General features: G+C 34.6%; 3 protein-coding genes and 1 pseudogene across 7 annotated transcripts; 3 read left to right on the forward strand and 1 right to left on the reverse strand.

Moving 5' to 3' along the window:
• Nucleotides 1–2980: 2980 nt before the first annotated feature.
• LOC105134112 (eukaryotic translation initiation factor isoform 4G-1-like) lies at nt 2981–7958 on the reverse strand. The gene is made up of 9 exons (XM_011038399.1): nt 7650–7958; nt 6593–6664; nt 6304–6399; nt 5900–6079; nt 5628–5725; nt 5381–5468; nt 4940–5290; nt 4614–4856; nt 2981–4420 (listed from the first exon to the last, which is right to left on the reverse strand). Exons 1-9 carry the CDS (start codon nt 7794–7796, stop codon nt 3389–3391), a joined length of 2307 nt encoding a protein of 768 aa, XP_011036701.1. The 5' UTR covers nt 7797–7958; the 3' UTR covers nt 2981–3388.
• A 1970-nt stretch (nt 7959–9928) lies between these two features.
• On the forward strand, nt 9929–12730 carry LOC105134113 (phospholipid hydroperoxide glutathione peroxidase 1, chloroplastic-like; annotated as a pseudogene).
• Nucleotides 12731–15889: 3159 nt separating this feature from the next.
• On the forward strand, nt 15890–18236 carry LOC105134114 (enhancer of rudimentary homolog). Of its 2 annotated transcripts, none has more exons than XM_011038400.1 (4): nt 15890–15998; nt 16278–16371; nt 17109–17229; nt 17827–18236. In XM_011038400.1, exons 1-4 carry the CDS (start codon nt 15996–15998, stop codon nt 17915–17917), a joined length of 309 nt encoding a protein of 102 aa, XP_011036702.1. In that variant the 5' UTR covers nt 15890–15995; the 3' UTR covers nt 17918–18236. The 2 variants fall into 2 exon arrangements, with proteins under 2 accessions (XP_011036702.1, XP_011036703.1); XM_011038401.1 differs by having other exon boundaries at nt 15978–16064.
• Nucleotides 18237–19642: 1406 nt separating this feature from the next.
• Nucleotides 19643–27047, forward strand: RRC1 (RNA recognition motif (RRM)-containing protein). Of its 4 annotated transcripts, none has more exons than XM_011038403.1 (18): nt 19643–19785; nt 20190–20279; nt 20399–20534; nt 20703–20748; nt 21386–21446; nt 21537–21689; nt 21806–21925; nt 22031–22196; nt 22422–22534; nt 22793–22864; nt 23323–23544; nt 23980–24038; nt 24153–24237; nt 24320–24457; nt 24740–24964; nt 25054–25856; nt 26073–26239; nt 26469–27047. In XM_011038403.1, the coding sequence occupies exons 2-18, from the start codon at nt 20205–20207 to the stop codon at nt 26753–26755; spliced, it is 2928 nt and encodes a 975-aa protein (XP_011036705.1). In that variant the 5' UTR covers nt 19643–19785; nt 20190–20204; the 3' UTR covers nt 26756–27047. The 4 variants fall into 4 exon arrangements, with proteins under 4 accessions (XP_011036705.1, XP_011036704.1, XP_011036707.1 ...); XM_011038402.1 differs by having other exon boundaries at nt 19643–19772; nt 20191–20279; XM_011038405.1 differs by lacking the exon at nt 19643–19785 and adding an exon at nt 19974–20076 and having other exon boundaries at nt 20191–20279.
• The last annotated feature ends 9 nt before the right edge of the window (nt 27048–27056 follow it).

The raw sequence follows: 27056 nt of genomic DNA on the forward strand, positions 1-27056 counted from the left end.
AAGAGTTTGAAATTATAGTAATAATTATTTTTTAAGATATTTTTAATCTGAAAATACATTAAAATAATATTTTTTTTATTTTTATAAAATTATTTTTAGTATGGTACATTAAAATAATTGAAAAATATAAAAATTTAATTTTAAAAGAAAATTTTCAAAATTTTCGGAAACTCCATTCATTCCCAAACGGGAAGAGTTCTTGAGTTCAATTATGAGGCTTAGCGCTGTTCAAGGCCATCGGGGATTGGATTCAGAGTTACTTGAGTCACCAAGTCTGAGAATAACACAGTGCATCTTGTTTACTTCGGCAGGAAAGGAATAGAACAGTTGATGATGCTAAAACTCTCCACAAGCGTATTCTAGTAAAGCAGGTAGGGCAGGCTGTCCAAATTTAGAGACTGAAAAACTACAATGTTGCAGGAAGTGAGAAATAATCCCAGATATGTGGGCTTGTGTAGACCAATGGAATCTTCAATCATAAGCTGAATCCAGCAGTTTTAACAATGTCTCTGCTTCCCGCATCTCTCTCCATTTCTTTGCTTCTTCCCATTGACTACATGACGCATACAAGTTACAGAACATCCAAAGCTCCCCGTCACCATGGTAATTAGCCCTGGAAGAGACAATCTTTAGAACTCTCTCACCAGTTTCAAGATCTTGATGAACTATACAGGCACTAAGAGAAGCACCCAGGATGGCTTTTTGGGGTTACATGGGGACTTGATGATGCAGGTCCGTTATTAGTGGCTTATATTTGTACTTCAAATCCTTTTTCCAGGGACCCTAAATGAGCACAAGCAGATAGAACACCAGTTACACACTAAGATAATCAGGCAAGCAATTTGTATTCCATGTGATGATGTTCTTTGCTGGCATTTCCTTGAACAAAGCACAAGCTCTGTCCATATCTTCACCTTGGATATATGCTGATATTTTTGACTTCCATTGGACAGTATCTTTCTCTGCAATGAATCGAAGATGCTTCTCGCAGACACTGTCTTTCCGATGCCTGGGTACCATGGGATCAAGATACTGAAAGATGAGAGGTCCTTTAAAGGCATGGAATTGAACACATTCAGTGCTTCATCCATCTGATGATCAGTAGAAGCATGTGCATCTAAAATGGAATCCCAAGCACTCACATCTTTGACTGGCATCTTCTCAAACAATTCACAAGCATCAGTCTGGACGAAAACATTGCTGGAGAAACCAGATTTTATTGTCCGGCCATGGAGAGCATGTTGAGTTAATAATAAATTTAATTTTTTTTAGGAATTTCAAGAATATTTAAAGTTATTTAGAGTTTATATAAAGATTAATCAAAGATCATCATATTTACTTTCAGCTTTAAATGATTACTTTAAAGCTTCATTGCAGCAAACTACAAACCATTTAAGTATTTGACCTTTAACAGCAATCCACATAAATTACCAATAAAAAATCTCATAATTTTTTTTAGAAAATATAGACTATTATGACTTTAAATTCTAACTCTTTTTTTTTGTTGATTTTTATGTTTATTAGGTGTTTTGTATTGTACAATTTAGTACACAAAAAAAATAAAAGGCATAATATTTTATGTATAGAAAAACCTGAAAACCCTATAAATAATAAAATATCAATTGTCTACTATATGATATCACATATATTATTTCAGAATAATTTTAAAAATTCATTCAATCAAGTTCTTACTTGATTTTTTTAGATCTAGAATTGTAGTTCTTTATATAAATTACATTATAGTCCTCAATTTTTAAAATTTATTTATAATCAAATCACATCTTGATTAATCATCTCATTTTAATTTCTAACTAAAAATTCTTATGTGTGTAACATATTAAGTTCTCTAATAAATTGACTCAAGAATAACTCATAATTCGAAATAAAATAGAATTAAATTAATTAATTTATTAGCAATTCAAAAATTGATTCATTTATATTTTAAAAAATTCAAGCATAATATCTAGTAATTTATCATGGTCCCAAATATATTATAAAAGTCATAAGTGATTTGATTTAACCTTTCAATAATCAATTTCTAAGTGTAATTATTGTTTTTTCATCAATAATGTTTCAATTTAAACATTATAGCATTGAGTGTGTCTCCTATATCAAATCATGTTTGTTCTCAACACAATAATCATTGATTTTTTAAATAAAATTTAAAACTCTTTACATATCTCATTTCAATTTACGCAAAGTTTTATTATCAATATTATTTGAAAACAAACAAAATATTTTCTTTAATTCACCTAAGATAATGAAAACTCTCTTAATTACTCAAATATCTTTATATAATTCATGTTATACCCAGTATTTGTTTGTTACTTACCTTTGATTAGAACAATGTATAACAAGATCAAATCATAACATTCTCTATCAATTGATCTCTCCATATAAAATTATTATACGGATCAGTTTAATATATATGTCATTTAACAAATATTTATATATTAATTTTAAGTATGTTTTATATATTAGTTTACGATAAATAATTATAATTAATATATATCAATCTCAACAACTTCAATTAATATCTATTCTTTATAAAATATTTATAATAACTTTATAATTTTATACGTGAAGGCAACCTAACAAGGCAAACCCAATACATGGGCTAGACCAACTCCCATATGCTTGAGTAAAACAGGGTACGCCTAGTTATCAGCATGAAAGCCAAGTTCTTGCAGATTCACATATGTAGCCATATCCTGGACTGCATCACCTTTAATCATGTGTTTCTTGATAATCTCATTGCATTTCCCCGCTTCAGAGGGCAAGAAGCAGTCGAGTTCATTGACAAAACAATCTCCAATGGTTTAAACTTTTGTCTTTCGTTCTCCTTTCGCCTGTTTACTGCTCCTCCTCTCTTTCAATCGAGCTGATGGATTTTGTAAGGAGAGAGAACGGACAGGCAACTTGTGAGGCAAGAAATTGTGGACCAAGAGATTCTCGAAGAATAAGGTGAACTGAACATTCATTTAAGCTAAACGACAGGAAAAAAGACATCATTAATGGAGAAAATTGGGCCCCTTCAATGGGAAAGTAACAAAATTTTCAACTGTGGTACATGACTTGAAATCTAAATTTAGGAAGCTGGAAAATGTAAAGACTCGTTGATCTCGAGTGTCCTCTATGAGAGAGACTTAATGGGCACTCAAGAAATACAAAAGCTTCACGTTTCTAGCATAACAAGCAAAGATCATGAGGAAACCTTGGAAAATATACAACTCTTTTAAATTATCTGTTCCTCCCGGTCTGCTGCTGAAATGCGGTGATCTTTGAATTTCAGTGAATTATGGAAAGCAAAAGGGCGGAATGGTTTGGTTTCGTGGGCTCCACAAGGCTGCACAACTTCCCATGAAGGCCGAAGAGAATTTTGCTCTAATTAAGAGAGCAAACTCTCACAAGCCTGAATACTAGAACCCTGTGTTGCCAACACTTCTTGCCCAGAAGGGTTTGAATTGATGCTCACCATGGCACTGCTAAATATAGCTTTCCTGAACCTGTCATCTTCCACCTTCTTCAGAACTTCCTTAAACACCTCGAAGTCCAGACCCTGAGCCACAACCAAGCTCCCAAGAATCTCACCAAAGTTATTTGGTGCTTTGGGTAAATCAATGCCAATATCATCCAACGATGAGCCATAAAGAAGACATCCAGTTCCAATATCTCTAGCTGTGAGGACATTTTTAGTGAGCAAGAATTCAAGAAGCTGTATGACAGGTTCCACACAGGGTGGGCTCTTCTCCAGTGCAAGAGCAATAGCTTCTTTAGCAACCTCAGGGTGAAAACTAGTATCCTTCAACTCCTCCACACATTGAAGTGCTTCATCAAGAATTCGAACACTGAAATATTCTTCCAGCAGAGAAATGGTTTTTCTGCGAAGATCATCAGGATTTACCCTTGTAGTAGGAGCAAGAGGCTTCTGAGGAGAAGGAATTGCTGACACAGCTGGAGCAACAGGCTTAGGAGTTTGACCTGCAGGTTCAGTTCTTGTACCAAAACCAGGTCGGGAAGGAGCACCACTGCCCTGCAATAGCAGACTTGGTTTCCCAGCTAAGACGCCACCACTTCCCTGAGGTAGAAGTCTTGCATTAAGTGGTGGTGATTTGTTGATCAGGGAAGTGGGGACATGCCCGGCGACCTGGGTTGGGCCAAAACTATTGCCCCTTGGCATTGCTCTGGATCGAGGAACTTCCCAGTTGTCAGCATCAAGCCCAGGCATTCCAGGCATTTTCATCATCCCAGGCATTCCAGGCATCATACCTCCCGAGCCAGGTCGGCCAATGGGGAAACCACCAGGGCCCACACCCCCAGTAGCATTACGACCATTTCTCATGACTGCAGTTGCACCTGGACGCAATCCGAGATTCTTCTCAGCTTCTGAATGGATTTCAGAGATGGTCTTTGCTTTAACCTGCCATAGAAAAAGTTCAGTACAGAAGCACTCAGTTTTTAAACAAACATCAAACGAAGTCTATGTAGCATTACCATCCTCTACATGAGTACATGTTCTAAGAAATCAGTAACAAGTATGAACTAAAACTGGTGCCCCCACCTCCAAAACAATAAACCAAAGAAGAAAAGTAGGGAGCACATGGAAAATTAACCTCTTCACGTCTAGGGACCCAGCTGTTAGCCCGAAGATCAAGAACATCACGAACCATGAACCTACACCGTGGTGCAAGATGTGGATTTGTTGTCAACTCCTTCAACCTGCTGAAATAAACATCATTAACCCGCCGAGCTTTTGGGTTTTCATCCAGTTGCTTGCCTATGGTGTTGAAAAATTGACATATTGCCTCGACATTTTCTTCTGCTGGGCAAGTTTTACTGTCATTGCCCAATAATTCCTGCATCACACAAGATACCCACACTCAGCAATCTAATTACTGCAAAGAAAAACAATGAGAAACAAATTGGTTTTAATAAGGACCTGAACAATATGGTGGACAATCTTTTCAGGCACCATCTTCTGCTTCAAAAGTTCCCCGATAAGGCGCATGTTCCCCATAGTTCGCAGCTTAACCAATCGTTCCTTATCCCTGCGTTCCATTTCTTGTTCAGGACCAGTCAACTTGCTAATTTCTGCCCTCAGATTGCCAGCACCTTCAAATGCCTCCTGGCAATTGTTCAAGAGAATCCGCTTAAAAGTGATTTCTTTCCCACCAGGCTCATCAGATGGGAGTGGACGAAGCTTCTCATTAAGGTCAGAGCATAAAAGAGCATACATGGGACAGAATGTGGGCTCCAGCACTGCCTTGTCAAATATTAGTGAGATAACACCCTGAAATACAAACAGCTCCAGTTCTATTATCGACTATAAAAATAAAAAGTGCTGAAAATCCAAAGTGCTTAAGAGATGTATAATGGGAACCTTTAAAATATCAGGTGTCGTAATTCCAGAGTCAATCAGTTGCCCCTTGAGAACATCAAACTTCTCTGGTGTCAATTTGTTTAATATACTGCACCGAAAATACAGCACTAGTTACAATATAAATCACTACAAGAAGCTGTTGCATTAACCACATTCAAAAATTGTTTCCACGGTTAAAGCCTCTAAAAATCTGGGTCTTTTTCTCGGTGGAATGTTATAGTAACAGATCAACTAAACGACCACATACCCTTTCACTGTCTTCAAGACACGTTCCTCCTCAGAGAGATTGCCTCTTCGAACTGACCATGGCACTTCAGCCTTGATCAGAGCAGGAGCAGGCCCTACCTGGTTTGAACAAGATGTTAACCATTGTTTCAAAATAAATATTGAAATAATGCTAAACATGCATTAAAATGACAACGAACATCATTTCTTTATCACACAGGCAGTGTTAATACCTTCTGCATTATTATAAACAGGCAAACTATGAATTTCAGAATGATCTAGCTAAAAAGTTACCCGTTGGTTAGCAGTGATTTGAGCACTTGCAAACTGGGAATTTAGCTGGTCTTGCTGGTTGTAAAACTCCTTATTTTCTCGAATTGCTTCCCGAGATCTGTCCTCTCCAAAAGCTGCTGACCTACCACGCCAATCACGGTTGTCTGGCTCAGAGTAACGACTCTGAGATTGAGGTTGGAGCTACACAAAGTTGAAAAATAGATTATTAAAGTTATAATCTTTCAGTATCTATAAACATAAACATGAGAAGAAAAGACTTGTCAGGCACAGGCACCAAAATGAAGAAGAAAAGAGAAAAGGATAGAAAATCACAAAAGCCACAGCTTGACAGCAACACCTAGTTTTGACATCTATACTAACAGTATAAATAGAACATGAAGAAAAGGCATAATCTGAAAACTTACGCTGCCATCTGTATGGCTCCAAGTTTGATCCTCACCAACAAACTCGGACTCAATTTCTTGTCTGATCTTCAGAATATCCTCTGGAACATTTTCAACCTATAAAAAAGGAGTGGCAACATAAAGTTAAGATGTAAACCAATTTGCGTTTATTAAATAGGTTCAATGAAGAAGTACTAAAGCAGTTGCTCCATATTATATACGTCAACAAATGCAACAGAAAAGGAAGAAAAGAAGAAAAAAATATCCATATTCCAGCCTCATGACTAGAAAACATCTTCCACACAATTACCTCTTTAAGTTGCAACAGTTGGTCTCGCGTGTAGCGAATGCGCTCGTGGTCTTCAAACCGCAATTCACCAGTCTACTCCAAAATAGCAATCAATCAGCAAAATCAAAGCATGTTTCATATAGCCTTCAATGGAAATAATTACAAAACATGTCCAAAAAGGAAGCCAATTCATTGGAATTAAATGCATAAAAATAAAAACCCCAAAGACTAATCAACAAACTAAACTATCTACCAACGCAATCACAAATCCTATATCAGAAAAAACAGATACCAGGAAACAAACATGCCAATTACATGCAGTCTGTATGACGACTAAAAAACAGGGAAGAGGAAAGAAACTAAACTAAGGAAAAAAAGGGAAATCAAATTTATTTCGTTTGGATCAAGAGAGGTGAGAGTAATTAAGTTTTCTTTGTGTATTGATGGAAAAGAAAGGGAAAATTTTTGTTTAAAGGATACAATGAGCAAAATCCAGTCAATTTTTTCATTTTCTCCCATCTACGGTGGAAAACTTTTGTGTGTCAAAAAGGAAAGTCAATGCTTCCCTTCCTTTCTTTTCCATCTAAAGAAAAAGAAAGTGGTTTAATTTCCTCTGTATTACTCTTTTCCATTCCTTTCCCTAAAATCACTTACACTGATAAAGAATAGACTAAAAAAAGACGAACACAACCATATTGCATCCTCTAAGGGGTGTTTTCATGTAATGTAGGTTCTTTATGGGCATCACTAAACTCCTTGAAAACCCACCTAAATCCCACATAAAAATTGCTGTGTGTCCATATTTACAGCAGGTAACACAAAAACTGAAGTGCCCCACCAAGAATTTGGACAGTCTAATCACATTCTCACTTACAATTTTCACATTACTACAAAGGTTACTTCTTTTTAACAAAACAATAGTAATAAAAACTTGTTAGAAAAAAAAAATCAAACTTTTAACGTAATTACACAGAAGAAATCACAAAAAAAAGTCAAAAACAATGAAAGGATTGAGTCTTTCAAAAACCCGGATCTGAGAACATGAAATACGAAAGATAGATTGAGTCTTTTTTGGTACCTTGAAAGAAGGGAAAGATTGAGAAGCATCAGAAAGCGAAGCAGAAGCAGACTCAAAGCGAGAGGCGGAAAATCTGGTGCCACGGGGACCACCACCGCTACCTCCTCCTGGTCTCAAGCTTATCACCGTTGTCTGATCTGCCTGCATAACTTAAACCGCAATTGTTTAGAGAGATAGGGTTTTGAAATGAGGGATTTTATTCTAATCAATTTAGGGGTAAGGAGAAGAGGGATTGTGGTTTTCCCTCCCTGTCTACAAGAGAGAAAAGAGGAGGCTAGAGTTCTGAGAAAAAACCCTTTTTATGGTGCTCCTCCTAGCTGTTACTTCTTTTTGTATTTTATTTTAAAAAAAAAATGGTGCTCTTGACGTTTTATTCTTTATTTTTTTATTTTAAATTTTTGATGATTTTTTTATTTTTATTTTTTATAAAAAAAAAACATTATGTCCGAAACTTATTAGAAAATTCATGAAATATATATATTTTGTTTAAAACATTTTTATTTATATATGCTTTTTAGTCTAAAACTTGATAAGGCGGGGATTTAATAAATAAAATTGGTGAGAGAATATCCTAAATACTAAGATATGAAAAGAAAAAAAAAATTGCATCGTACAGTAATAATATTACAGTTTACAAATTATTGTCATGGGCTTGTTTAGGCACAGCTTGTTACCGGGCTTGGATACAAAGTAGTCCTTGTCTGGCCCATCATACCCTTTTAACTGTGAAAGGCCTCATTGTCGTGTTTTTAGAAAAAATAATTTTTTTAGATTAATTTTTTTATTTTTTATGTGTTAATATTAAAAAATAAATTATAAAAATAAAAAATATTATTTTGATATATTTACAAGTAAAAAAACTTTAAATAACAATATTTATCATTGCATCGTGTTTTTTTAAAGTTTTAACTTAAAAATGAATTAAAATATTTTTTTATATTTATTTTTATATAAATACATTAAAATCATTGAAAAATACTAAAAAAATATTAATTAAATATTTTTTCAAGCTGAATATATTTTAAAATATAGTTTTAAATGTAAAATATGTTTACAGCATAGTTTCCTTTTATTACAAACAAACAAGACTCATGAGCTGTAAAGACCCATAAATTCTTTAAAAATAAATTTATAATCTTTACTTTTTACTACATATTTATTTTAATTTAAGAGTTTTTTTTAAAATATTATTTTTTAAAAAAAAATATTTATTTAAATAATAAAAAGTCTTTAAATCTATTAAATATGATATTTAGTAGGTATAAATCATTAATTACTTTACCTTATTATATATTAAGTACTGGTTATCATCTTAACTCAGTGAAATAAATTAAATTGATAAAATTAAAAAAATTATTCAATTATTCAATAAAAAAATTTTACTATTAATTTATTTATATATTTTTTAGAACATTATAGTAAACAATTAAAAATAAAAGAAGGAAACCATACACAAAAAACTAGTAGACCAAGCACAACATGTACTATTGTTTTTTATTTTTTTATATAATATAATAAAAGGTATTTTTTAAAAAATAGTTTTTCTAATGTAAAGTCTAAGAATAAAATTAAATTTTGATTGACATGTAGATTATTCTACTTGTAAAGATAATTATTAAAAAAAATTAAAGTATCTTTAAATCATCTTTTACATATAAAAAATAATTTTGCTTGACTGATATCTTTGAAATCCCTTTCATGTTCCATTGATGCAATAACCAAAAGTTCATTTCTCTTCAACTTTCGCTGAAACATGAATCTTATTATCTAGATTAATCATCCAAGTGTCATGAGCAAAATTATTAAATCAGGTCATTGGAAATATTATCCTATATTAATATAACTTAATAAAAAATGATTTTATTTTAATATTTTTAAAAAATAAAATAATATCATCTAATAAAATAAAATAAAATTTCATCTAGATTAGTCAGGTCAGTTTTTATATAATTTAGTATGTATTTTAATAACATGACACAAGATGCTTCAAAAATATTTTTTTAACAAAATTGCATGTCTTTTCTATAATTTTTTTATTTTTCATTTTATTACATTAAAAATATCTAAAAAATATCAATAAATAATATTAAAAAAAACATAAATTAAACTAAATTACCCAACACCCAATCTAATTTAAGAATAATGTGATGTAGAATATTTTTAAAATATATTAAAATAAAATTTTATTAATTTTTATTTTTAATATAAACATATGAAAACTATATATATATATATAGAACACTCTTTTAAAAAAAACAATTTCAAACCCGCTCTTCATCCACCAAAGCAAGCTAGATATATCAAGAGACAGTGTTCGGACACGCTCAAAGCCCCCCTTGCCAAAAACATTAAGACAGAGAAAGACCACGTGGGACACTAACTTCACTCCCGCAGAGAAACCAAGTTCCAGTTCCAATTTCCACCTCCAGTTCACGTTCCATGAGGACAGAAACATAAGCCTGTCTCACTCTCTCTCGAAACTCTCACCAACTCCCAAAATCCGCTAAGCAAGCATTAACACATGGCTTCCTTAACTCTCTCTGCAACTTTCCATTCTTTATCTTTACCCGGTGTGAACATCCAGTCCAATAAAACAAGCCCAACAATGGCTTCCTTTGTCTCAGCCATCAAGTCCTCACCTGTGTCATCTAAATCTGCTTTTTTGCAACATGGGTTCTCTCTACAATCTCCAAATCTTCCTGGTCTTGCCTCTAAAGCTCCTTCCCTTGGTGTTTTTGCTAGAGCTACTACTGAGAAGTCTGTCATGATTTCACTGTGAAGGCTGTAGCTCTTTTTAGAAAGTTCATGTGTTGCAACAACTGATTCAGTTGTTTACCTTGTGGGGTTTATGAGTTCCGAAAAATAGCTTCTTTTTTGGCTGCGATGAAAACACTGGACCTTGTTGTGTGTATGAGTGTGTGTTGCTTGCAGTTATTAGGTCAAATTGTTAGAGTGAAAGATGAATATTTGCTGCGTAATCATCAATAAAACTTGAACTTTGAGATTAAGTGTTATGTATGAAACAGGCCAAATTGTTATTATATGCTGCATGCAATGGTGAAAATTTTGAACTTGACATGTTTTTGGACTGCCTGTATTGGCAGACAGTGTCTAAGAATCAAAGGTCACTTATTTTGAGTTGATTGTTTTCTTCTTTATAGGTTTCTGCCCCCCTGGAATATAGTGTTTGTGCCTGTAAGATTTGAAGTTTTTGATTCATAATTGCCTATGAAATGTAAAGTGGGGAATGACTTCTTCCATTTACTCTACGCAGGATATTGATGGGAAGGGTGTTCCTCTAAGCAAATTTAAGGGGAAGTTCTCTTGATTGTTAATGTTGCTTCGAAATGGTACTCTCGCCTTCAACAATGTTTTCTTTAGTGATCTGGTTTGTTAGCGTTTGGTTACTGTGCGAAGATGAGGACATAAGAGAAACTCTCTGTACTTCATGAGACAAATTTATTTTATGTTATCTTTCTTCAATCTCACACGTTCTATGTATCTCTCTTCTATCCTATGACACTAACCAAATTAATGTAGTTTAAGTAGCTATTTGATTAGATTAATTCAGTTCGTGTTTTATATATGATGTCTATGTTTGTAAAACGGACCAGATTTTTCATTTAACTGAACTTTGTGCTGAAACATGAGATCTTAATGGAAGTGCTTGCTCTGACTCGCAGTGGTTTTGCATCAACAAATTATTCAGAACTCACACGCCTATATGAGAAGTACAAGACTGAAGGTAAGCTAATATTTTTCAAGGAAAACATTTGGTTTTTTTTGGCATTTTGGTACGTGCACCCTGATTGTTGTGGAAAGAATTTCTGTTTTAGTAAGCTTAAGAATACCTTTGCTATGAGGCTGTCATTTGAATTGGTGTTGATCTTTCTCTCGATTTGATATCTCCTTGCATGCTCCCGGCTCTCAAAGCCTTTACACATGTAAACATGCGGCCCGATTTGTGCTAGGGAGTGATAGAATTCTGGTATTTGAGTACTATTAGAGTAGGGATTTGTCTGTCTCATACGTGTTATGTACATATAATTTCTGCTACCCCTTTTTAACGAGAAATCTAATGTTTTGTCATGCATCTAAAGCTCTTCTGACTTTGTATTCGCCTGGTGTCCTTCAACCAGAGGACATTGAAAATTTGCAAGATCAGGCTGGCTCCTGGCTTTGTTAAGATTGTAACAGTAACAATATCATCAGATCAATAAACCATTCATGGACACATATCAATATAAGGAAGAGAATATCTATAGGGAATAGGGATATTCCCATATCTGCACCATTGTGTAGCCTCTACGTATCCTTTCTTTAATCGATTTAAAAAATTTAAATGTCAGTGAAAATATTTCTTTTTCGTTGAATCGACGAAGCAACATGGATTATATTACTTGCATTGCAGGATTTGAAATTCTGGCTTTTCTTTGCAATCAGTTTGGTGGGCAAGAACCTGGATCGAACCCTGAAATTAAATAATTTGCTTGTGCCGGGTACAAAGCAGAATTTCCAATATTGGATAAGGTATGCAGAATTATTTCTCTCCTGTCAGTAAAATGTCTCTTTGAAAAAGAACAATTAATTACTCAAGGTGTTGCACAACAGGTTGGTGTGGATGGACCAAGTACAGCTCCGGTTTATCAGTTTCTGAAATCGAGTGCTGGAGGATTTTCAGTTGGCCTGATCAAGTGGAACTTGGAGAAGTTCTTGGTGGACAAAAATGGAAAGGTTGTAGAGCGATATCCACTGCCAACATCACCTTTTCAAATCGAGATACATTTCCTCTTCTACTTTCAAGCCTTCTGATTTCCTTAGAATTCTTCTAATTTACATGATTGATAGGAAGTGGTAGCAACTAACATCTGTTCTATAAAACATGCTGTCTCCCTAAAAACAAAATATTGTCTTCACAATTCATGGATCAATAGGTTTTCTTAATTTTTCTTCTCCTTTGCTGTTCCAGAAGGACATTCAGAAGCTCATCTTGGAATGAATGTTTGTCATCACTGTTAAAGGAAGAAAAACGAATCAATACATGTAAATTTGTGCTCCAGTCATCACAGTTTATCCACAAGTGTTTTCTGCAACAGGAATCTGAGAAAACTATGTTTAAATTGCCAGAAATTTTAGCGTTCGGCTATGATGAAGATATTGAAGATGTATTATCAAATGGTTCCTATTACAATTGTGCCACTCATGCAAGCAGGAAGTATTACAATTGTGCCACTCATGCAAGCAGTAAGTGTAGTGTGTGTGTGTGTGTGTGTACAAGAAGTACAAATCTGTTATAGTAAATATAGTTGATATTGTGCCTAGGAGAGATATAACTGTCGTGATTGATTCTTACAATCAATTGACCGTTACATGCTTGGATATTGGCTGGCATTGTGGGATCTTTTTGTTGCAGGATTTTCCCCATTATCTCTGATACACCCCCGCAACATAGGGCTGCCGTCAGCAAGACCAATCTTAAACCGCAACTGTTCTGTGCGATGCTTAGAAAGAGGCTTGGTGAGAAGATCCGCAAGCTAATCTTGAGTGTGAACATGATGGACTTCCAGCATGCCCTTTTGAACCATATCATGGACAAAATGCAGGTCAATTTGAAGGTGTTTCATGCGAGAATGTTGCCCTGGATTAAGACTAAGTTCAGTAGCACCCAAGTTGTCACAGAGTAATGTTGGTGGCGAACAGATAGGGAGGCCGAGTTCCTGACATAGGGACAATAACCAAATTGTTTCAGATCCTGCTCTGGAAAGGGCCCTATACTCTGCCTCCATTGATGATCTGGCAGTAGCCCTTTGTTTATGTGAATTCCAAAGATGAGATTTGGACCTAGGAAGCAAATGCAGGTAGAAACAAAGTAAAAAAATACGTGTTTTTTATTGTTTGTTCTATAGGTTAGATTAAAAAAACATAAATATACCTTACCACATTTTTATCTCAAACACATATTAAGAATATGAATATATTTGTTTAATGTGTTATGCTTCAAAAACATAAAATTTATGTTTCATTGTGAGGTGAACTCCGTTTGTTCGCAGGAAAGTTGTTTCCTTTTGAACAGTTAATTCCAGAAAAGTAAAGTATTTTCCGATGTTTGGTAGTGTTATGGAAAATGAACTGGAAAACACTTTCCAGTGTTTGGTTATGTTATGGAAAATCAAAATATATATAGCAATCAAAAGTTTGAGGATCAAATTTGATATAATCAGCAAATAATGACATTTTTAAACTTTTCACAACTTCCGGAAAGTGTTTTCCTCCCAATTTTTCAAGAAAACACTTTCCTGAAAATCAAGCCAAATTTTCCTTTGACTGGAAAGTGTTTTCCGTTTACCAACTTTCCTAACAGCAAATAAACACAAGAAAGTTAAACACAAGAAAGTTTGTAAAGTGATTTCCCAGAAACCACTTTCTGAAAAACAAACACAAGAAAGTTTGGAAAGTGTTTTCCCGGAAACCACTTTCCGGAAAACAAATACAGCTAAAAAGGAAAACACTTTCCTGAAAACCAAGCCAAATTTTTTTTGACTAAAAAATATTTTCGTTGGCCAGAAAGTGTTTTCCGTTGACCAGAAAGTGTTTTCCGTTGACTGGAAAGTGTTTTTTGTTGACCGGAAAATGTTTTCCGTTGACCAACTTTTCTAATGACAAACAAACACAGAAACATTTGGAAGTTTCCTGGAAACTGTTTTCCGGGAAACAAACATGGCCTTATATTTTTTGTGACTCAATTGTGGTCAATGATTTCTGTTTCTGCAGTAGTCTATGCACGTTAAAGATTTTAACGTCGACCGTAGAAGTGGATTCTAGTTATGATTGTTGAGTCAGCAACGACACAGTTTTCATTAATGATTTCTGATTCTATAATAATTTATGGGTGCTAAAGATTTCAGTGTTTGTCATAAAAATGGGTTCCAGTTATCATTCCTAAATCGACAGTGACTGAATTTTGCTCAATAATTTATGATTCTGCAGTAGTCTATGCGCGTTGAAGATTTCAACATCAACCATGAAACTGGGTTTCTGTGACGATTTCATAGTCAGCAAGACGCATTGCATGGCGCACCTTAAATAAACACATTCTAAGACTAATGGGCATTTTATATTTATTGTGACAATGAGTTTTTTTTTTTAATCTTGCCCTTGAAACTTGATCTTAAGTTAACTTGACTAAAATTGTTACCAAATAATATAATTAAAAGGTATAAGTAAGTAGATATTATTTTTAGAAGTAATTTAATTTTTTTATTATGCATAAAAAAATAAAAATACTCCTTAAGCAACCTTGAGAGACTAATGCTCCTGTGAAATGACAAAAATACCCCTTAATAGTTAGGCATTTACTTTGTTTTAGCAGGGACAAATTGGAAAGAACACATTGTCGACCATCCATATTTTTTTCCCACGTTTTGATTTTACTTATAATAATATAATTTCTAACTTAGGCCATGTTTGTTTCCTAGAAAACAGTTTCCGGGAAATCACTTTCCAAACTTTCCTGTGTTTGTTTGTCATTAGGAAAGTTGGTCAACGGAAAACATTTTCCGATCAACAAAAAACACTTTTCAGTCAACGGAAAATACTTTCTGGTCAACAAAAATATTTTTTAGTAAAAAAAAAATTAGCTTGGTTTTCAGGAAAGTGTTTTTCTTTTTAGCTGTGTTTATTTTCCGGAAAGTGGTTTCCAGGAAAACACTTTCCAAACTTTCTTGTGTTTGTTTTTCAGAAAGTGGTTTCTGGAAAATCACTTTCTAAACTTTCTTATATTTGTTTGCTGTTAAGAATGTTGGTAAACGGAAAACACTTTCCAGTCAAAGGAAAATTTGGCTTGATTTTCAGGAAAGTGTTTTCCTGAAAAATTTGAGAGGAAAACACTTTCTGGAAGTTGTGAAAAGTTTAGAAATGTCATTATTTGCTGATTATATCAAATTTGATCCTCAAACTTTTGATTGCTATATATATTTTGTTTTGAATATTATAACTAAACATTAAAAAATATTTTTCAGTTCATTTTTTATAACACTGTCAAACATTAAAAAATATTTTACTTTTCAAATTTTTTTTTTTTTAAATTCACGTTTTTTAAATTTATTTTTTCTGAAATTTTGTCCTTAATTAACTAAGTTTACAGCACTGAGACACCATCACATACACACATATATATAAAAAAATAAAAAAAAATAACGTGGCAATTTTATAGTGGCTCTTTATAATTGTAGGACCCACAGACTTTTCTCAAAGACAATCATTTTCAATCTACTTCCATTTCATACCAAGACAAAGGCCATAAACCCTTGCCCTAAGAATCCACAGCTTCCGCTTGCAATTCAAGCTATGGTACCCAAATTTCTCCTCTGATTTTCATTATTTACTGAATCCCCAGTTCGATTCTATTTCAAATCTGTAATTTTCTCTTAATCTCATTTTCTATTTTTAAATCAAGGTTTCGAAATAATGAATGAGATTTAAGTTTTTGTTTGATTGAATTTGTAAATTATTGAACTTTTTAGTTTCTTAAGAAATGGCCTTTTGTTAATTTTGGTTAAGTTTCATGCTTTGCTTCTTCTTCTTCTTCTTCTTCGGGTGTTTTTGACTGGTTATGTTTTTGATGTGTAGGCAAATAGGCACACAATAGTTTTGATGCAGACCTCTCAAAATAGAGCTACCAGAACTTTCATGGATTATGACTCCATAAGTCAAGCTATGGATGGTATGTGAGTTATGTCCTGCTGCTGTTGTGTTACTGTAGAGTTTTTTGTTGATTATGATTGGCTCTGTGAGATTTTATTTTTATTTTGAAGATTGGAGTAGATATAGTAGCTTGTTAGGCTTAAAAGGTTTTTTTGTGTTTATGGTATTTTTATGCCCTCAGTCAAGAAGGGTGTTTCCTCCTCTCATGTTTGTTGCTTTTAACATAGTACCTGTGTCAATATAGAGTGCAGAAGTAATGGAATTGGTGTAATTGATTGTGGGTTTATGGTTGTGCTGTGCACTTTCCAGCTTAAGGAGCTTTTTCAACTTCATTCAGCCATCTTAGTTGTAGTAGTTACATGAATATTGTTATCTCTTAGGGTTATTGATTCTCCTTCCATCGTCTACTTTTGATACAGGGTATACTCTGTTCATTTACTTTTACTCCCTTTAGTTTTTTAGCAGGAAATGAAGATATTGGTGTTTTATACACTGTGTTTGGAATTTGATTGATTCTGTTCTGATCACGTGACATCTTAATGTTATTTGGTAGTCCAGCTTTTCACTTTATCCTAAAGGCTGTCTGTGCTTGTATAATGGCTGAGGTGACTCTTATGAAATAGGCTGTCAAATTATAAAATGAACCCATCACAAGCTTTTTAACCATTTGCTTAGCGCTTAGATTTATTTTTCAATGAATGTATTGTTGTTAAAATCTCCTTACTCATTGAGGTTGTTTGTCGTGAGCATTTGTAGGTATTTGTGCACTATACGAAAGGAAGCTCAAGGACCTAAATCCAGCCAACAGAAACATCACTTATGATATTGGGGATCTCTACAATTTCATTGATGGCCTTGCAGACATGAGCGCATTGGTGTATTTCTCTCTCCTTCCCTCCCTCCACTCACACGCACATCCAAAGACTTTGAAGCTGGCTATTGAATACCTTTAGACGTCCATGTCAGCTATCATGCTTGGGTAGCTAAGAGTATTGCATTTTGACTCTCAAAATTATTTTTACTGGGAGGTGAAAATATTTAATGTGCATTTACATATCCATGAACCTCGCTGGTGAAGAGTATATATTCCCACCATCACATTCAATGTCAGTCTTCTCAAACAGTTGTGTTGAGTGCCAACATAATTTTCTTCAATTAAACACTGTTAGCGAATGGCCCCCAAAACTTAGATGTTATCTTGTTTGAGAATGAGAGTTTTCTATTGGAAAGACTAAGGTACCTCGGGAAAATAAGGCAATTATTACTAAGCTGGGTCATTCTGCTGTCTCTTTATATTTATCAAGCCAGCTACATTCCAACTCCAATATCCATATCCAGGGCAGAAGCATGGAAATTCTCTTGATTTTTTGAATGAGATGTAGCTTTATGTAATTAGCACAAAGACTTGCATGGATTTTTTATGATTGCTTTTGCGGGATAGCTGATGTCCTGTTTATTTATTTCTGTCTTGCAGTTATGAGCACTCAATTCAGGCCTACCTTCCAAATGACAGACAGTGGATCAAACAGCGGCTGCTTCAACATCTTAAGAGATTGGCACACTAAAATGATAGCTAGTATTCAAGTTTTCTGCGAGTTGAATCCAATAGAAATGCGAAATATATTAAAGTGCGATTTAGTGTATTGCGTAGGCTTTGTTCTAAATCCCATGTTGTTTGATTTGGAAATTTTATAACTGCTCTGTTCATCTCACTATCTTTCCAACATGCATGTATAATCATAACAATTGAAGCTCTGCTCAGGTTGCTGATGAAAGGCCACTTTTGTTGTTTGGTCAGTGTATTTTTATGTCAAGATCTTTTAGTACACTTGGTAAAACTTCAAATTTGTCTCTTGCCCAAATAATTAATTTTGAGAAATTGTCTTATCAACTTCTCAAAATCCACTATAAATTAATTTCTTGTTTGTTCAAAATTTTATGTGATGAATGAACGAGGCATGGTTGGATGCCAACTTTTTTTATAATATCAATAATAATAACAATAAATATTATTATTATTGTTGCTGCCGCTGCTCTGCTGTAATTGATTACTAGTACTCTTAACATTAAAAATACATTTTGAGTTCTTTAAGTCAAAGATTTATTGTTGACGGGTGCTCTGTTTTTATTGTTTATTAGTAATTAAAATATTATAAAAATAAAATTATATTTTAATTTTTTTATAAAATAATAAGATTTATAGACTATAAATATTTTATGAGTTTTTTAAGTCAAAGTTCACAATTTTTTTATTATTAGTTTTTTTAGTATATATATTTTTAAAATAATATTATTATACTGTCTTTTTTTATAAAATTATTGATTTAATTATTAGAAAATCTTCACATTTATCAAATGAGATATTTTACAGGTATTACTAAGAATCGCTTGCTATTACTATAATTATCTGTTACTTGACTTGTATCTTGATTATAAATAATAAGTTAAATTGTTTAAATTAATAAATCACTCAATTATCTATATCAATCAAGACTCGTTGATTTTATTTTTATTTTAAAAACAATGTCATTTTCACTTTTTTTATAAAATAAAAAATAAATTAACTTAAATTGATATGAGTCAACCCTTCTAATTCATATCAAGACAAATTAAATTTAAAAACTATGAAAGCAACAAAAAAAAATATGAAAGAGAAGTAGAGTGGTAATCTACGCGTAGAGGAAAAGGGTTTTTTGTTATTTATTTTTTTGTTTTCTCTTGTATTTCTAAAATTTTAATTTAGGCATTTAATGATATCCCAAATACTTCAAATTGGTCTAAAAAATAAAAATATTTATAGTTGGAATCAAAATTAAAAAAGAATTGCTTCAAATTCACACTAATTTACATTTGAGATAATTTGAAATTAACCTCAATAAAAATGAACATCCATGCCAAAGCTAAAAGTTGTAAGCATAACAATAAAATTCTTCAAATGAATAGCATTATTCAAATCTACATTAAAATTCAAGTGATATAACAACTCAACCCAACTTATGATTGGATAACCTAATTAAACCCTAGTAAAACGGTCTATCTTTAAGGATTTTTTTTTTTAAGTTTTTGTCCAAAATAAAAAGATAATATTTTGAGACTGATGAGGTGACCTAAAAATTCAGTGACCCGGGCCTCTAGTTAACTTATATCTCGGGTCAAATTTAACAATTATGCTCGAATCAGCTAATCTTCTTTTTTGATGGGCTAGATCTGGGCCCATTTACTAGTATCCATCCATCTTTTAATGAAAAAAGAGCCCAAAAAAGTCACCCGCCTCCTTTCTCTATCGAGATTGATTGTTTTACTAGATTGAATTAACAGCTATAACATCACCAAGAAGACGAAGACGAAACTGAGAACTCCCTTTACCAGCCCCAAATCACCCTCCACAAAACCCCTATTCGATCAACTCAGCTCTACCCGGTTCGTTCTTCTCACTCACTCACTCACCCGCTCTCTTTCAATTTGTCTTCGACGTCAGTTTTCTTTCGTTCTTGCTACACTTTTGTAACTGCAAGTTAGAAAATTGATTTCAATGACTTGGTTCGGTAATTTGAAAGAAGCCCTAATTTCGATTTGGTTGACTGATTAGGTTTAGTTTGTCCAGAAGTTTGGCGATCTTAGAATTTGTTAGTCGAATAATTAGGTTTAGTTTGATTGGTAGGCAAACTTGGTGGTTTTTGGAACTGAATTCAGGGTTCTGTTGCTGTTGCTGTGGTGCTTTATTGTATGCTGACTTCATTTTTTTATTGATTTATTAATTAACGGATTTGAGCTTGGATACTTTTTTTTTTTGTGAGTTTTGACTGAACTTTGAACTTTGAAATTGTTTTAATTTCAGAATCTAATGCAAAGATGAGTTCTTTCTCCATCACGAGAAAAAAGACTCCATTCCAGAAGCATAGAGAGGAAGAAGAGGCGAGGAAAAAGGTGTGTGATGTGTGTGTGTTTGCTGTCATTGCCTGAGTTTTGAACTCATGCGGTTTCTATTGGTTGAAGAAATTTGGTAGTTTTGTTTATGGGCTGATTTTCTGATTTTTTTGGTGAAGAGAGCGGAGGATGAAACAGCTCGTTTGTATGCGGAGTTTGTGGAGTCGTTTCAAGGGGATAATGCACCCGGATCAAAGACTTTTGTTCGAGGTGGAACAATCAATCCCAATGAGAAATTGAAGATTGATTCTAAAGGTTAGTTAGGAATTTTGATTGCTCATTAATGTTAATGCACGAGTCTCTTTCTCCCATTGTTTTTCTTTATTCTTAACTGTTTCACACTATGGATAAATAAATAGTTTTATATTGTTACCGGACACATTAATAAAAGTATGGGCCTTTTTTATCATTCGCGGATGGCAGGTGAAAAGTCGAAAGATGGGGTATCTGTTCCAAAGAAGGGAAGGAGGTAAATTAATGCTTTTGATTGATTAACCATGTTCCCATGCTCTTTTGGTAAGGCATCACCAGAATGAGAGAATTGTGTGGTGATAAAATCCTCGAGTGTAGTTTTGGATTTGTTAGTTTTGTACATTGAAGAAAATAGGAAAAAAAAGTTTATTTGTGTGTTTTTCATACTTGATGGCATTAAAAATCGAAATTGATAATCATTTGAACCAATTATAAGTGAGCATAGATTTTGTGTCGATCCCTAATTTATGCTTTTTCAACACAGAAAATTTTCAATCTCTTAGAATAGCAACCTTTGATTGATTTTTTCAAAAGTGTGATATTCTAAGATGTATTCTTTAAAGGAATAATACTGACTGATAATAACCATTAACCATGTTGTTTTTATTTGTTGACTGCCAAATTTTTAAAATTTTTGGATTTGAAGGGCTAAAAAGAGACTGCAAAGTCAAATAACTAATACATTTTAATAGTTCGAGGCACTTAAAAAATTTGAAAATGGAGAACACGAGAATACATCATGAGGTTCATCCTTGAAAGGGATGTGGATAGCACTTGTTAGATTATGGCTGCAACAGCAAAATAAACAGTTGTCTTCGTGACATAGAAGTTTATCTGCAATATTACTTCTGCAGGTATGTTCCATCTTTCATCCCACCTCCTATGGCATCCAAGGGAAAAGAACTTGAGAAGAAGGTTAGCATTTTGATAGAAGGCATCTATATCTGTTGGTTCTTAAGCCTCTTCCTGTGACAGTCAATTTCATGTGTTCTCATATTTTTGCAGAGGGAGGAGGAGAGACCAAAGGAGAAGGAAAAGGGAAAGACTCGAAACATAGATCATTTTATGGAGGAGCTGAAGCATGAGCATGAGATGAGGGAGAGGCGAAATCAAGAACGGGAACATTGGCGCGAAGGGCGCCATAATGAAAATTCTGCTGTAAGTCCCTAGTGCAAATGCGTACACACTGTATACTCACACTTTGCATATTTTACCGCTCTTGAACATAAATGGATCTTTAACTAAGGTTTTCCTTTTCTTTTCCTTTTCCCCAGCCATCTAGTCGTTTTGATGAACTACCTGATGACTTCGATCCAAGTGGAAGGCTGCCTGGATCATTTGATGATGTTGATCCACAAACCACAAATCTTTATGTTGGGAATCTTTCACCACAGGTCAGATTGTTACTTTGAATTGTTATTTCTTTTTTGCATCTCTACTTGTTAATTCTCTGTTATTTATACAGTCAAGGACATTTTAATTCTTGCCTTTATGTCTAGGTCGATGAGAATTTTCTTCTGCGAACTTTTGGAAGATTTGGGCCCATAGCTAGTGTGAAGATAATGTGGCCCAGGACAGAAGAAGAGCGGAGACGGCAAAGAAACTGTGGATTTGTAGCATTCATGAATAGAGCTGATGGGCAGGCTGCAAAGGATGAAATGCAAGGTTCGATCATTTACTCTATTAATCCATGTTTTTCGGGTATTTACTTTGTGCCAAAGTATCTCCTGATATGACGAGCACTGCACATCTTTCGTGATCATTGTGTATCAATATCACTAATTTGTGGTTTATTTTAGCTGGATACCATTTTATGTGAGCTACTATTCAAATATTCATTATATGGAGCAGAACACTAAAGTGATTGAAGTAATTTATTTCATGCCATAGGAGTTGTTGTGTATGAATATGAGTTGAAAATTGGGTGGGGAAAATCTGTGGCTCTTCCATCACAGGCATTACCTGCTCCACCACCTGGACAAATGGCTATTAGGAGTAAAGAGGTATGTTATAGTTTCCCACCTTAACCTATTGCTCATATCAGGTTGATCTATATGCATACTGCTTTTTCCTTTTGTGAACCAGTAATTGATGTATGGTACATTGATGCACATACTAATCTGATGCCACGAGACTAATTTCCTTTGAACAAAATAAATGCGTTTTCATTTAACATTCTTAGCATAAATGGGCAGCTTAAGGCAGGTTGCTTTCTTTCTTCATATGGAATGTTTCTAAAATGTTCTTATTGTGTTTGATAGGGTGCCACTGTGATTCTCTCTGGTCCATCAGGTCCACCAGTCACCTCTGTCCCAAATCAGAACTCTGAACTGGTAAGTTCACTAACTACTGCTTGCTTTATTCTAGCAAGAATGTTTTGCAGCTATGATACTCATGAAAATGAACTGTCATGTGGTAACATGACTGGAACATCGTTATGTTATGTTTTATTGATAAATGAATTCCTTTTGGAATGATGAGGTTTTTTCTTTTCTTGGATGGCCATCTGATCCTGGTATATAGCGTTTTCTGTCTTGAGGTTATGTTTGTCAAGCATCAACAGTTCAGAACAGTTATTTTTGTTGTCCCTTTGAAATATAATTTTGATTACTTGTTAAATGAAATTATTTTTGGTTCATATTTTAACCAAGCCCATGATAACTAAATTCTGAGTTATAGTTCCCAAGGTCCATTCACGAATTTAATGGTTGGATTCATTGGTCAGAGATGATATAATGAAGTTTTGATATGTTATTCCAAGCACAAGTTAGTGACTTAATTTGGTGTCTAGGTTCTTACTCCAAATGTTCCTGATATAATGGTTTCTCCACCTGAGGATGATCACCTCCACCATGTGATTGATACAATGGCTCTATATGTTCTTGATGGAGGATGTGCTTTTGAACAAGCTATCATGCAGAGGGGTCGTGGGAATCCTCTTTTCAACTTCTTGTTTGAGCTTGGATCAAAAGAACATACTTATTATGTTTGGAGGCTCTATTCTTTTGCTCAGGTATCCCTTCTATTATGCATGGATCACATGACTCAGATGTATTTGTACTTCTTTCATAGAAATTTTGGACATTCTTAGAAAAATGACCTTTACTCTATGAGGCTAAGAGTGCTAGATTTTTTGGCATCTGCCATTTCTCTGGTGCCCTTCAACATCCATTGGACCTTGGTTTGATAACTAGAAATAGGTCTCCCAGTGCCATAAACATCCCCTCCCTCCAAATAGGATTTAATCCAAGATCTCATTTTTGATACTATGCTTAAACTATTGAGGTTTTTCTTCTCAGGGGCCCCAATCATCTTTCTTGATTTCTTTTGCTTATGTTATTTTATGCAAAATTTCTTACAAAGCAATCTCTTTTGCAAAGAGAAACTATCATTTCATTTACTCACCTGTATGCAGATTTGAGAATGATCAATTATGCTTGGCCTGCAGGGTGATACTCTTCAAAGGTGGCGAACAGAGCCTTTTATCATGATAACTGGTAGCGGAAGGTTATTACTATTTCAATGGCTATTTGTGCTAGCCTTTTCTGAAGGACTCGTGTAAAATTTTGAATATGTTGATATGTTGTACTGGAGAATAACATAGCATTATCCTTTTTTTAGATGGGTGCCACCACCTCTGCCCACAACAAAGAGCCCAGAGCATGAAAAGGAGTCTGTTAGCACATATGCTGCTGGAAGAAGCAGGGTATGTTTACTTTTTTGTGGTAGGAATAGCTTTCGTAAGTTGTATAATTGCAGAGTTAATTTAACTTATTGAATTTTTTCAGCGAGTTGACTCTGAAAGAACACTGACTGATCCACAAAGGGATGAGTTTGAGGATATGTTGCGTGCATTAACATTGGAAAGAAGTCAGATAAAGGATGCTATGGGTTTTTCCTTGGATAATGCTGATGCTGCAGGAGAGGTACAGCCTTATAATTGTGCATTTTGCTTTCATTATCTTTTTTCATACATTGTTAGATGGTTGAGTGCACCATTTTCTGTTGTTCTCCATCAAAGTCACAAAAAGCACTTTATGTGATCCAGTTTTTTTATGTTCTCTTTGTCCTTAGTCTACAAATTGTTTCAACTAGACCTGCAAATGAGATGTCGAGACCCATCATATAAGTAAATAAATAATGGAAGCATTGGTGCTATTTATCTTGATGATTGTTATTGTACTTAATTTCTTTGTTTTGCCCTGCAGGTAGTTGAAGTTCTGACAGAATCTTTGACACTTAAAGAAACTCCTATTCCAACAAAAGTTGCAAGACTCATGCTTGTCTCTGATATCCTTCATAATAGTAGTGCTCCTGTAAAAAATGCATCTGCATATCGTACTAAGTTTGAAGCTGCTCTACCTGACATAATGGAAAGCTTCAATGACTTGTATCGTAGTATAACTGGAAGGATTACTGCTGAGGCCCTTAAGGTGAGCTGTAATACTGAATTTTTTTTTTCCAGTTCCAATTTTGTTATCTTTTCTGTGCTTTAAATATGAGCTCATATGGCTTTCAACAGGAACGGGTTCTGAAAGTGTTGCAAGTATGGTCGGATTGGTTTCTGTTTTCAGATGCATATGTGAATGGACTACGGGCTACTTTTCTTCGTTCTAGTAACTCTGGTGTGTTCCCTTTTCATTCTATATGTGGTGATGCACCTGAAATAGAGAAAAAGAGTAGCTCAGAAGACACAGTTGAAGGGGGAAAGATCAATCAAGATGCTGCATTAGCAATGGGCAAAGGAGCAGCTGTGAAAGAGCTAATGAATCTTCCTCTTGCTGAGTTGGAAAGACGTTGCAGACATAATGGATTGTCACTTGTTGGTGGTAGAGAAATGATGGTGGCACGATTGCTGAGCCTGGAAGAGGCAGAAAAACAAAGGGGATATGAATTAGATGATGACTTGAAAATTTCTCAGAGCAATTCAAGTTCGAGTAGATATTCAAGTGTTCACAGAGAAATGAATGTTGAAGCAGAGCCAGTGGGATCAACAGGGTGGAATGTTTATGGGGAGGATGAGATGCCATCTCAGAACAAAGGGTCTGTATCTTTGCCTTCAACCCTCCCGATTAAGCAACCTGAACTAAAAGCCTTTGCTAAGAAAGAGAAGAACGATCCTGTTCTGCCAGCATCTAAATGGGCTAGAGATGATGATGAAAGTGATGATGAACAAAAGAGAAGTGTTAGGGACCTTGGGTTAAGCTACTCATCTTCTGGAAGTGAAAATGCTGGTGATGGTCAAGGTAAGGCAGATGAAATGGAATTCGCTACTGATGCAAACATTCCAACACAACCTGAGAGTGGAATGAACGAAGAGCAAAGGTGCATACCCACTTCTTTTGTGGTCATCTCACCTATTTGTTTCTCAAATGATTTGGTTTTGGAAACATCATCTTTTGTCACGTTGAGTTTCCATCCCACTCCCTCCTTTTGTCCCTGTTTAGGGCAGTCATGTATAACTGTCCTCGGCATAACCAGTTTGCACTATTGCACACTTCATGTTTATGCTTTGTCTGATTTTGGCTCATGATATTGCAGACAAAAAATGAGACGTTTGGAAGTTGCTTTAATTGAGTATCGTGAATCCCTTGAGGAGCGAGGAATGAAAAGTTCAGTGGAAATTGAGGGGAAAGTTGCAAATCATCGGAAATGGCTGGAGTCTGAATATGGCTTATCAAGTTCTAATGAAGATGTTACTAGCAAAAGTAAGTGATCAGTTTGCAAGACTGAATCTTTCACGTAACATTCCACTGGTTAGGATATTTGTTTCCCTGTGCTCTGCAAGTTTTATATATATTGTTTACCGTCTCTGTTGATTTGGTCATTAGTCACATATGTTTCTTTGCTTGGTGTATTTGGTCAGCCTAGACGCCAGAACAATTCAAACACTAAAATTGGAAAACATAATAGTTTCCCTTTGCTTTGAAACTGCAGAGAGCATATCTTCTGAAAGGAGGGATAGACGTAGTGATAATCATGATTCTTCAAGAAAGCGACACCGCAGTGAAAGCAGAAGTGAAAGCCCACAACGAAAATTATCACTTAGGGACAGGGAGAGGGGAAGTGACTCAATAGGGGACCGGGAAGGGCATAGGGAGAGATTGGAAAGTGAAAGACGGGACCGTGATCGCCGGGAAAAGAGTGGAAGCAGAGAGCTGGATGATCATGACAGAGGCAGGGATAGGGACAGGGACAGGGACAGGAGGAGACGTGTAAAATGAGCCTATTGGTGTGTGCGCACAGGGATTTTATGATTCCTCGTGCAACATGTGATCATCCTATGAACATTATAGGGGGGCGTTTAACACCAAGAAGACATGGCATACTAAATGCCTGCCTTGAATTTTTTTTTTTGTACCAACAGCCATGTATTTCGGTTTCCCAATTAAATTTATATTGGCTGTGTTTCAGTGCCTGTTAAAGTTCGTGCTCATTACTGCATTAAATCACATTTCTGAATCTGTCATCAAATGTATAATTTTTCTCTGATGCAATCATCTGTTAATTTTTTTTCCTCTTTCA

The sequence above is a fragment of the Populus euphratica genome, unplaced genomic scaffold, assembly GCF_000495115.2.
Source record: "Populus euphratica unplaced genomic scaffold, PopEup_1.0 scaffold40.1, whole genome shotgun sequence".
In the NCBI taxonomy this organism is placed as follows: domain Eukaryota; kingdom Viridiplantae; phylum Streptophyta; class Magnoliopsida; order Malpighiales; family Salicaceae; genus Populus; species Populus euphratica.